Genomic DNA, 12,876 nt, shown 5'->3' on the forward strand with positions numbered 1-12,876 from the left:
CAGAGCCTCACTTCTCATTCATACAATCAATATTCTTCACACAATATATATATATATATACTCCAAAATATTAAGATGTCGTGCGCTCTCAGGAACAAAATAGTTCAACACAGAAACGGGTGTTTATTCACAACGCGTTTCGACTTTCACAAGCCTTGATCACGTGATCAAGGCTTGTGAAAGTCGAAACGCGTTGTGAATAAACACCCGTTTCTGTGTTGAACTATTTTGTTCCTGAGAGCGCACGACATCTTAATATTTTGGAATACTTAATTTCCGGTGTGCTCCGCCGGCGTGTGCGCCAGCTCCCTTGGGTCCCAGCAATCGGAAGGAGCGCTGTCTTTGGAGTTTATATATATATATATATAATATATATATAATATATATATAATATATATATATATATATGTATAAAATCTTCTGGCGGTCAAAACTAATGGGGCGCTCCTACCCTGAAAGTCTCGGGGTGATTCGTCAAGCGGGGGCCGAGAAAAAAGGGAGGTCCCAAAACGCATTTTCCCATAGGACCTTTAGTCGAAGGTACAGCCCGAACGGCTGAACAGAATTACTTGAAATTTGGCAAAGGGGTAGTCCTCAGGTCAGGGAAGTGCCTTTTGCATATCTGGAGTCAATCTGTTCAGTATTTCCTGAGAAAATTGCATTTAAAAGCATATAAATATCTATAAGCGCGCACGGTGCGCGCACCCTAACGTGCGCGAGCGTAATTCTGATTGGTTGTTAGATGTCAGTCAACATTCGAATCGGTCGAAATCAGGAAGTGTCGGCCGCCATCTTGTCTGTCGCACTGAAAAGGAAAAGTGGAAAACGTGAAAAGGGGGCAGGGAAGAGAGTTCCTGACTCCCTAGCCTTTGTCAGGGGGTCACAGAAGGACCCCAAAGGGTGAAATAAACATTTTTTTTTTTTTTTATAAAAATCGCGGGGTGCGTGCACGGTGCGCGCAGCGCACCCTGTGCCCAAAGTGGGCGCACGGTGCGCGCACAGTGAAAAACCTTTAAAAATATACATATATATTAATAAATACATAACTTAGCATTTAAAAAAAACGTACAAATTCAATGAAATTCCCCCGTTATAGTTAGTTCAGATAACTATAACTCGCGCGACCGCCACTCTATCACAAGGATGATGTCATCAGTGATGTCATGAGTGATGCCACTGACCATGTCATGAGTGATGTAATATGTGACGTCATGAGCAGTGGATTGCGGGCGCGCAAGTTATAGTTATCTGAACTAACTATAACGGGGGAATTTCATTGTTTTTTTACGAGTGAAATGTCCACCTAACTATAACCTGTGTGAAACCTATGGTTTTTTAAGTGAATTTGCAAGGTTTTTTAAATGCTAATTCCTAACTATAACGTGTGTGAAACCTATGGTTTTTTAAGTGAATGTGTATGTATATATATATATATATATCACATTTAAACAACCATACATCACATTTCATATACATAGTGGACCATATACAAACAAACATAATAAAAAATAGACTAAAATGGAGTAAAGATCACAGAGAGGATTAGAGAAAGCAGTTGAGATAGTATATGAGGTAGCATAATATCTACTCATATGTGGACAGCAAAAGATCTAAAGGGAACAATATATTAATTACAACAATAGTGTGTAGCTTGAAGTAAATAGCCAGAATAAAGAAGCCAACAGAGAGGAAAAAAGCAAACGATACCCAAGAGACAAATGAGGGGAGAGTCATTGCCTATATATCATCAAGAAATACCCACCATTTGAGCAAAAAGAGTGGATACTCTTAGAGAGAAGTCAACATCAGAGTTGCCGCAGTGGGTATGTGTTACAGGCAGGATTATACAAAGCTATACACTGTACCACTGTACACTGTACTAAGAAAGAGATAATATAATAGAACTATTAAGTCCTACTAAGATAATTTGACCATGTTATAATGGAATGCGATGTGTAGTTACTTACTTAATAGGGCCAGGATAGTCACTTCCTATTGGGCAAAGCACGAGTCCCAGGTATGATGCCCTCTGTGTATATCATTCAAGAGAGCGCCTCACCACGATAAGGTGGGCAAACAGTAGAAAGAGGGCAGTCTCTCAACTTAACCTATAAGGGAAACCATAACCAATATGTCAGGTCCACAAATTTAATAAAACTACCCTATATTGTCAGGGACACTGGGTTTATCATGTCAGAATATAATAAAACTTTCCTATGTTGATAAAGGCATAATATCACCCTAATATTAGCCTGAAAATTCAACACCACTTCGAAAAAATGAACTCGCCGCAGGTTATAATCTCCAATAGTCTTCAAACAATCGCAATTTTGATTTAGGTATGGTGTATCACCAACGGTGGAAGCGAACACTGCACATTCAGATTTAATGACTGTGGTAAATGAAGCCTATGATACTGCATTCAGCGTCTTCATCACATACATCCCAACTCTGAACGTGACCGAGCTAAGATGTAGTACCTCCAACTCATAACAGTGCCCAAAGGCAGAGCAAGGAACCACCACACAATCGCGTGCTAAAATACTAGTCCCCAAACAACATTATATAGAGTAAGTACACCCCCCCCCCCCCCCACGCAGGGGGAAGTGTGCCCAGTTAAAGATTATAACTTCAAGACCAAATATACAGTGCCTCCTTACCTTAATGTGGCTGCAAATCGACCTGCCAAGCGAAGCCGGTATGGAATGTATCCATGTACCGCTTCGTTTAAATAGCCCATGTTGATGTCCCAAATCATCTCAGCTGCAGAAGTCTGTGTTAATTGTCCACGGGTGCCGTGAATCATCGCCATCTTAAAGTGGACAATGTTTCAAGTGAAAAGACATATCTCTATGATTGCCGGGCATAAGTTCTTATATACTGAAGGCTACAATAACTGTGTGTGTATATATATATATATATTGTATACGTTTATTACAACAAGTTCTATAATGTAATTTATATTTATCTAATAACTGGCCTCCACGCCAAGAGAAAGAGGTGTGGCGCCAGAGCGACTGACGCTGGAATCTGGGGCCCACGGTTCGATCCTCGGCACCAGCGGCAGGTCAGCCCAGCACCATGTGACTCTGGGCAATAGCTTGCTTAATCTTCCCGACGGCCGCCAGCGCCGGGATGCCTCCGGGTAACTGTTCGCGCTTTACAAATACTGGATTTACATTTACAAATGGACCTTACATTTTAAAAAAAAGTCTTCCTTGAAGAAACAAATGTCTAATTTATTTTGATTTTCATAGGCAGAATCATCAAATCTGATAAATGAGCGACTCTCTAAAATAATAAATTGCTATTTTCGTGCCTAAATTGTGTCCACTGTCCAGATATGATATTATGTTTAATATAGAATAATATAATCCCAGGCAGGGACAGGAAATCAATTTAAGGAATTTCTTTATATGGAACGCAGGGTATTGTGCATAAACGAACAAGTAGACCTGGAGTATGATTTAAAGACTACAAGAAAATCTAACACTAGATGAACCATAGGTGCTGCAATCATTCATGTAACAAACAGTCTCTAGTAGCAAAATAGTCCATCATAGAAGAATACAACTTATACCTTAAAGGCTGAAGAAGGTTTCAGCTTAAAGAAGGGAATGACTCATGAGAGAATAGGACACGGAAAAACTCTTGTCATGTAGAGAAAAACCTTCTGGATTAAACTTTTACAGACTTCATGAGGTTTAAAGAAATACATTACCTTGAAACGCAAGATCCAGAGGCCAAAAAGGAGAAAGTTGAATTTGGCATTCATGTGCCAATGGCAACAAATGCCATCAGAGAAGACAGACTTTAAGCATAAAGAAATCTAACCGATCAGTTTGAGGAGACATCAAATGATGCAAGTGGAAAATGTGTTCAAGCGAGAAAGAACATTAACATTCATTTCTTCAATAGAAACGTATGTTTGGTGCCATCGTACACAGCTACGATACAGGAGTACGAACTTCATCACAATTTGATCCATTCAGTGAGACCTCCAATAGATGACCTCAGTACCTCCAAGACCTGAATTCCTCCATGAGTATTAGAGCAAGCATTTCACACCAATGAAATTATTTAATGTTCGAGACTAAATGGGCTCAAAGCCAGATACTTGACTGATTATTGAGACTTTCAAACCTGATGAAGTCGTCTGTTGGATGAAACATGTTGGCTGAGCTGAAGAATCAGTTCTAATTTATTGGATTCAACAATAAAAAGAAATTAAGCGTAACACTAATGAGATCAAGACTAGACAATGAAACTTATTTTGCACACTGAACAATCAGTTTTTGAAGGCGAACGCTCAAGAGTAAATGTTTTTCTATCAAACCATACATGTAGTTTGTAGTTAAAGGTTAACTTTAAATAAATCATGTCATAGTGAACGGAGCATGGATAGTGAACACAAATTTTGTAGAATATTACGTCCACAGTTGGATGTCAGGCACTCTGTCCACAATTACCTTTTATGACTTGATTGCAACATTATCATATGTAAAATTTGTATCTTTGTGGGATGAAAATAGGAGTATTTCATAATTGCCAAAAGGAATTAATTTTGTTGTACTCCCAAAGAAAGCCATTAAATGCCAGAAATGCACTGAGATTTAGAACACGAACACCAGAATTAAGAAGTATTCTAAATTCTGGGAAGTTGAACAAAACCGTGATAGTGACTCCGGGTTTGTGGGATTCCAAGCAAGTCAGCGAATACTGCACTGCAGTTATAATAAAGGCGTCATTAACCATTTGTGCTCTGATGCCTTGGTACTGTTGAACTTTTAACTGAAATGGCAAAGTACCACTATTTAGCAGTGGACTTTTAGTTGTAATGGGGCAGCGCAGCCCAAGTCTTACTTAAGGAGGTGGGGAGATGTAGATGCTTAGAAAACTGTTAACACAGCAATACCACAAAACAAGGCTACCCTTTAGTAAGTACTTCTATTTTTTTTTTTAAATGAAAAGTGCTTTAATAAACTCAAACCATAATACTGTACAGAGATTAGCACTAGCCAAAAAGACAACCGAACTCTAGCTGTTTCATAGTGAGATATTGTCTTAAGTGGTGGTATAGCACGTATACACTAAGCACTAGAGGCTTTGGGCAACATTAGCCTTCACCCTGCTTCGCAGTTACCATTTCCAGCTTTACAGACAGAAAGATTGATGACATAGTGTTAAATAGGGACAACGTTGCAAAGTCGCTAAAGCCTTTTATCATGTATGTGCATACCATATAGCTGTTTTTAACATCTCCCAAACTATACTTGTAAAAGGGATAACAGTTTACTTTGCTATTTGTCCAAGTCAACTGTATCTTTGCTTGCACAGCACAGATTATGTTCTAGATTTTGGTGTTGCAGTTTTTACGAGGTATGTTCAGCTGCCACAAAACCTCTTCATACACGCTGACCCCTCATAAAGCTTCACATTCCAACCTATAACCTGGCAAGTAAAAGTGTCCCATCAAGGGGCTGCACCAGATGCCAGGGCACATCTCCTCCCTGAAGTCCACAACTTCAGGGCCATTCTCTTAGGAACTTTGTGTTCTTCTGGTACAAGTACAGCAGAATGCACTCAACTTTTAAAAGGTCATCAGATTTGTACATTGCTCATTGTGCCTATAGGTTGAGGGACACACACTGAAGCCAGTGGACTGGGGATTAAACTTTGCATATCTCTACAACTGCTTGGTAGCTCCCTCACAAAGCCTTCAACCATTTTATATTGTCACACACAGGTAAAGTCGAAACTGGTTTCACCATGCACCCTGTTAAATACAGAGTCCATACATTCCACCAGAAATAAAGACCTGCATATACATCCTCTATACATTTCCCTTACATAGGGCGGTAAAGAATCCCTAACAAAAATAGACTGTCAGACCATTACACTGGGGAGGCCGTTAGGCATTTCTCTCAGAAGATAATAGGTACCAAGACTTGTTCATTCCCCACTAATAATGTTGCCTTCACCTCTAGTACCACCAACGCTGTAGAGCGAGTGCGTTTGCCAGTCTATGATAAAATATTGGGTGTCGCCCCATGAACTCAAACTTCAGCATTGGAGTCCCAAGCCATAAAATAGAGAGGGCCTTCTCTGGACTTGATTGATTTCTGAACTTGCTGAGGAAAGTGACAAACCACCAGGAGAGTAACACAGAACAGGCAGCACAGGTCTCCACAGGCATGCAAGGGCTTTCTCTCCCTACAATGAATGTTCAACGTTTAAAAGAAAAAAAGATTTGCAAACTTGTTGGTAACATATCGAATTATGAAATGGAACATACTCTTGAGTAAGGCCCACATCGGACAAGGGAAGCCATTCCCCAGCAACAAATCAAATTAAAATCATACACTACAGCCCAGGTTTTCTACTATCTGTATTTCTTGTTGATCCTCAGAGGGTTCTGGTCGCTAATCAATGGGCATATGGAGTTGGTGGTAAAAGACAAAGGAAAAGAATTGGGGATTTGGGAGAATTGAAATAATAAACTCTAGGTCTGGCTTTCCAGGTATGCTTTGCAGAAGCAGCAGTCTGGCTGGCTACCTGACTGACCCTTTCTGATACAAAGATTGTGCCCCTATGCCACACCACCCCCGAGCAGTTACTTCCTTGTAAGTTTAGGATATTGGCTGTGGCAGGTCCCTTTGGACTTTGACCGGAAAATGCAGTTGTTGCTCCATTAAAAAAAAATGTTGTTGTTAAACAAGAGTCTGACAACACAATAGTCCACAAAATGTAACTGGGGAGTAATCAGCTGCCATACATAGCTGAAGCTGGCGAGGGGTGTTTAGTGCTCAGACTGAGGGACACATTGACATCTTTATCCTTGATTTTCTTGTTTTTGGCTGCATTGCCATAGTGTACCAGAGTTTCCAACTACTGCCCTTTAGCATTGTTCATTTAATTTTATGTGTTTTAAGTATTCATTATATTCTTACTTTAGAGATGCCCCATAACTGTATGTAGGGGGTCTGTGACAGTGGCCATAAGGGCAATCTCCCCATTGAATCTATAGTGCTAGCTGCTTCTTTTGCAAGTGAGCGTAGACTGGGCCTAAGCATCCCAGTATCCTGTGAATAGCAGATGACAGCAATGTGCTAGTCTGTTTTTTTGTCCTCCCACTAATTCTCTTGCACTGCTGTTGTGATTCTCTTTCTTTCTAGGACAACTTCATGATGTTGAATGAAGAGCGAGGCAAGGTCGAGGACTGTTTCTATTTGTTTGAGATGGACAGCAGTGTAGCCTGCCCACCTGAGGACGTGCGGCTGAGCGTGGGCTCCATTTTGCTCATAATGTTAGTTTGTTACATACAAATGCAAATGTTTGACTCTGGTTCCCTACTGCAATAGCCGTGCATGTGCGAATTCTGCTTAATTGTTTTCTCTATTGGGGCCTATCCACCATGCCTGTTACTTCGTGGGTGCAAGACTGAAACCTTTGTTCCTGTGTTTGAATCATCATCTTGTCCTGTCTTTTCCCCCGTGCAAAAACCTTCATGCTCCAACTCGTGATCCGAAGCTAATGCTAATTTTTGCTCACTTCCTGTCAAGACTCCCATCTTGCCTTTCATTCTTCATGCAAGGGTCCTTTTTCCCTGCCCTTCGCCCCGACTGTGTTACTTTTCCCTTGATTTTTGTTTTGTTAACACCTGTTTCGCTCTCTCTCCATAGGATTGCCTCTCTGGTTGCCTTGTACCTCATTGTAGGCTTTCTGTACCAACGCCTAGTCGTTGGAGCCAAGGGCATGGAGCAGATCCCCAACTACAGCTTTTGGCAGGACCTGGGCAACCTCATGGCCGTATGTATATAGGGGTATACATTTTGGGTGCAGATGTATTAAACATCAACTGTAAATACTGCCTTTTCCCTCAGCTGGTCTTTTTTGTGCAGACTTCCCACCCCCTCCAATTCCTCAACTTTTCCTTTGGGCATATCTTGTCTCTCCTTCTCCCTCTTCCTTTCCTCCTTCCTGCTACTGTGCCTTCATTTACTTTCTCATTGCCCTATCTGTGCCCCTATTGCCTTTCATGTATCTTCACTCTGTCCTTCTGAATCTTGTTCTACTTAATCTCATGTTATCTATTCCCATCATCTATGCACATCATTTTGACTTTTTGCTGCCTAACTTATCTTCTCGTGTTACTTCCCCTTGCTCTTTCGGCCCGCATGGTATGTCTCAACCTACTCTCTACCCTTTTGTTAATTCCTCTTTCTCTGCATCTTCCCCCGCCTTTGTCACGCCTCCCTCTTAACTGCTGTCCTTGTTGCCTATTCAGCCCACCTACATTGTCCCTCTAATTTGTAACTCTCATCATCTCCTTATCTCGCCTTCAACACGTTTGTGTCCCCTTTTTTCTCTCTTCACTCCCTGTCACTCTTGTATTTCCTCTCTTTCAACCCTTCTTATTGTGTCGCATCTTTCTCCTACCCCACTTCTTGTCCGATAAGAGGTTCCTACTAGGAAGGAATATTTGGTGGTTTGGAAGGGCGAGTGATGCCCTAAAAATATGTGTAGAGTTAATATAATAATCTTCAGCGTTTTACATTTTGTAATTCACATGATTGAATCATTCCCAGCCATCAGGCTAGGATTCCCATGGTAATTCTAAACAATGCAGTAAATCGATATATGTGTCATTTATATAGTGCTAACCTAGCCAAAAGGCAGCACAGCAAAGCACAGGGTCAAAGACAAGCATACAGTCAAGAAGTGATGACAGAGGTTGCAGGGTTCTGGTAAATAAGTGTACTGTTAATGCATCATGATGTTGTGCTCTTTAATAAATCAAACAGGATTCATAGAGCGCAGCTAATCACCCGTGAGGGTACCCAGGTCCTGAGAACCAAGCTGCTTGGGTGGCATCAGTTGAATAGCTAGATCTGGAGTCCCCTTCTGAACTCCTGTAGGGAGGGTTCGGTATGGAGATGGAGGGGGAGGATGCTCCAGGACTTCAGTGAGGTAGAAGGAGGGTCCTCCACTGCTGCTTTGGCGGATATGAGCAAGGGAGAGGGAGGTGGATCACTGGAACGTTGGTGGAAGCTCAGGCAGGGGTTGATGTATCTTGGTCTATAGTAGTTCAGGGCTTTGTAGGCATTGTAGGAAGCTAGCTTTTTATATGATATACCAAAAGAAGAAGTATATTGTGCAATGGGTCCAGGTATTCCCTTACTAGTGGACAAAGGCGTGCTCTAGCAATCCCAAGGTGCTCTTCTATGGAGTAGTGTGGTTGAGCAGCCTCAGGCTTATCAGAGAGGTGTGTTAGACATCTTCAAAATAGACACGCAGTCAATAAATGATGCACACAACTCAATAGGAGATCAACACCAATTTATAAAAAATAACACATATCTTTATATATACTTAGGCACTAGAATCAATACGATCAGGAAAGTACGTTTCGAGATAGAAATTCTTTAGGTTTTCAAAAGTCGTCGGTGCATTTTTCAGAAGCTGGAATGTTAACCTATGGGATGAAGAACAAATATGGCACACAGGTAGAGTACAATGACTTACAAGACCAACCTCCTGGACTTAAGGTGAGTATGAGGCAAGGTCCAAGACAGCCCCAGCAAGTCACCTCCAGTGGTAGTACGGCGGCCGGGTGCAGTGGTGCAATACAGCGTTGAGTGCTCCATGTTGGTCCATGAGGATCGGTCTTCGTGAAAAGAGGCTGCAGGTTTTGACTGGGAGGCTAGTCGGGCTGAATTGCTCAGACATGAGGACTTCTTTGTTCCTTTTCTCCACGGTCCAGGGGCGATTGGTGCAGTGGTGGCGTTAGGTTTTTGTCACCGGGAGCGATTGCGGTAGAGGCGACCTACAAACAGAGGCTGCAGGCGGATCAAGAAGTTCACAGTGGGAAAACCCAAGGTGGGATTCAGGTCTGGAAGCTTTGGGGACCACATTGGCACCGTTGGCCCATTCCGCTCGGGCAAGGCGGTCTGGTGCAGTTGTGCCTTCAACATCGTGTTTTCATGGCCTCACAGCTGCAAGATGCAGGGGAGAAATGTTGCTGTTCCACAGGAGTTCCCGATTCTTGGATGAAGTGCTGGCAGTTCTCGCCAGACTTTGGAGACACAGCAGCTGCAGGACAAGTCCTCTTTTGGAACATTTGTCACTCAGCAGATAGGCCGGCAGAGTTGGCGCCAAGTCAGTTGCTGGTTCTTCTGTTCTTGCAACTCTTCACATCCGCCTTTTTCTTTCAGGTCGGTAGGATCTGATTCTCTGGTGCCAGGTGCTTTCCCAAATACTACATTTAGGGACTTTTGAGGAGTGTAGGGTAGTAGCCATTGGGCTAACTATTGTTGGGTTCTCTACAGCACTTATGTGATCATTTCCAAAGGGAAGTGGGCATAACCATGGCCCAGTATTCCTTAGTATGCCATCACAAAGATGGCAGACTCTGAAATTTCAAATTCACTTCAGGTAGCCCACCATAGGGGTGGAACTAGCCTCAAAGTGAACACACCTTTCCGACTACTTATTTCCTGCCTTGCCCAGGTGCCAAACTGGGCCCTGGTCAAGGGCAGTCAACATCCTCTTCTGTGAAGGAAGCCAGATTTGCATCCTAAAGACGGTGGGCTCTATGAAGCTCCGTGCATTAAAATACTAATTTGCAGCTATCCTGTGGGAGAGGGTGTAAACATCCTTTTGCCCGAGCAGGCTTTGTTCCTGACCTCCATAGAACAAAGGCCATCACACCTGGGGGACAGAAACTTGTCTCTAATGGCAGGTTGACTAAGACCAGTCAACTGGCACCCAGAAGTTGGTAGGTTTTCAGGGGGCACTTCTAAGCTACCCTCAGAGTGCTTGAATTAATAAATCCAACACCTGGTATCAGGGTGGGCTTATTGACACAAGATGTTTGACAACAGACATCCCTGTTTTCAGTGAAGCCATCATGTATCTGGGAATCTTGTTTTCCACCAGTCTCCGGTATTGGTTCTTAAAATGGCTTCCCTGATCACTTGTACTGGCAGCAGTTGAACTGACCAGCACTTCAAAATCAAAGGTTCCAGAAAAGTAGGCATCTTCAGAGAAACTGACATCCTCCTCTAAGGAACCATTTTAAAGAAGATTACAAAAGACAAGACACACCTGTTGTAGTTCTCTCCGGGAAAATCAACTTTTGCCTAAAGTGCTGTTGAGAAGTTCCTTGTCTACCATGGTCAGACTGTCCAAAATTTCTGTGACACTGCCAATGACAACCTAGTCCACCTGTACCTCGTCTATAGAATTCTTCTTTATCAGAGTTTGTTGTAAATGGAAAAAGGAGAAGAGTGTAATGATGAAGGTGCAGAGGCTTGTGATGTTGCTTCTGCAAAAGTAATTCATGCGCTTTGGGTTGACCTCTTGACTAAATACTTCAATTGGTGGCTCTGGAGTATTCACTAGAAGTTGGAAAATTCCCAGATCCATTTTAAAAGGAAGAAACTGAAGAATCTACTTGCGTTCTCTGTAGCCTGTTCAGTTAACGTGTTTCTATTTATCCACCTGACATATTTCATAGTATGTGCAAGTTATACTTCTTTCCATTCTTATTAAAGCATGGGAATCAATAAAAGATGCACCATGGCACAAGAAATAAGTTACTTCCCTGTAGTTGCAGTTCACCTTTTTTTGTATCTTCCATAGATTCCCAGGTTGCCATCCCTCCTCCCATCAGTGAGGCTTACCCACTTGCACTGTACAATTGAGGTGAATGGACCAATAAACACACCCTTTTGTTGCTGAAGGCATGTTAATGCTGTTTTCTGTTTTACATAGAATTACATGGACAAAATGGAATGATTCAAGCATGTGAGTCTGTGAAAGATGCTGTCATGTGGTTACAATAGGCCTGAATGGGAACACCGCCATTTTCATGCTCACGTTTTTAGGTTGCCTTCTTTTCCTAAACACGATGATATTTAACACACATTTCATTGTGTGCCTGTACAGGATTATATCCTCTGAAACTGCATTGCTTAATGTTCCATTTCGTAGGTATATTATCACAATACCTTGAATATTCTATACAAGGGCTGAATTCACTATGCACAGTGTTGTTGTTGTTCTCCATTCGGCGACAGAGCGATCACAATAGTATCCACTATAGCCGCTTGACTGGAACCTCAGCATGGTAACATGGGTGATGTTTATTATATAAATTGCATCACTTCCTTGTTTGGTTAGAGGAGCATTTAGCTGGCACTGTGAGGTCGCTACATGCCGGAATTCCAGTCACTTAACCACAGGTAACGGGGAAGTTAGATCACCCTACAGGGATTTGGCAGATTCACCCACCCTAGGCATACTCTGATGGGTAGTGCTAGCTAGGAGTACAAAATATTTCGGTACTTATATGCAAGCATATATTCTGTAACCGCAAAATGGTTGAACTGTTTATCTTTTCACTATTCTCATTATGGTAATTATGTTAGTCTGTTTTTGTCTATTGATTATTGCAGCACACGTATTTTACTCAAGAATCACAATGCTTCAATAAGTATTGAAATTGCAGGTTTCCTGTGTATCTTTTTGGGTATGCATTAGTAACTAAACGAAAAAGTTCTAGATCTCCTACCACGATTTCCGTGGGGAGTCAGAGTTGACCTGTTCTAAGGTTGCACAATCCATTTGTTACCTTGTCAGGTTAGGGGTACAGATGGTGCAAAACTCCTACTACGCAGCAGAAAGGAGTTAGCCAGCTACACCCCCACCTGGCTCGGTCCCTGCTTCTGAACCCAGCCAGGTCGGGGGAGCCTTCCCTGGCCCGATGGACCCCGCCACGGGTGCCCGGACCCTCGCCAGGCTGCAGGACGGGGGCTCCCATACCACAGGGCCGCTGCGGTGGACTGTGAGCTAGCAGGATTATTGCCAATGTAT

General features: G+C 42.4%; 1 protein-coding gene across 1 annotated transcript in view; it reads left to right on the top strand.

Annotated features, from left to right (window-relative positions):
- M6PR (mannose-6-phosphate receptor, cation dependent) overlaps window positions 1-12,876 on the top strand; it is a 109,961-nt gene that overhangs the window by 51,871 nt on the left and 45,214 nt on the right. Inside the window, exons 5-6 of the mRNA XM_085619934.1 lie at window positions 7,176-7,306; window positions 7,683-7,809. Of these exons, the coding sequence (XP_085476060.1) occupies window positions 7,176-7,306; window positions 7,683-7,809 (258 nt within the window). The remainder of the gene's footprint in view (window positions 1-7,175; window positions 7,307-7,682; window positions 7,810-12,876) is intronic.

The sequence above is a fragment of the Triturus cristatus genome, chromosome 7 (genome assembly GCF_964204655.1).
Source record: "Triturus cristatus chromosome 7, aTriCri1.1, whole genome shotgun sequence".
NCBI lineage: Eukaryota > Metazoa > Chordata > Amphibia > Caudata > Salamandridae > Triturus > Triturus cristatus.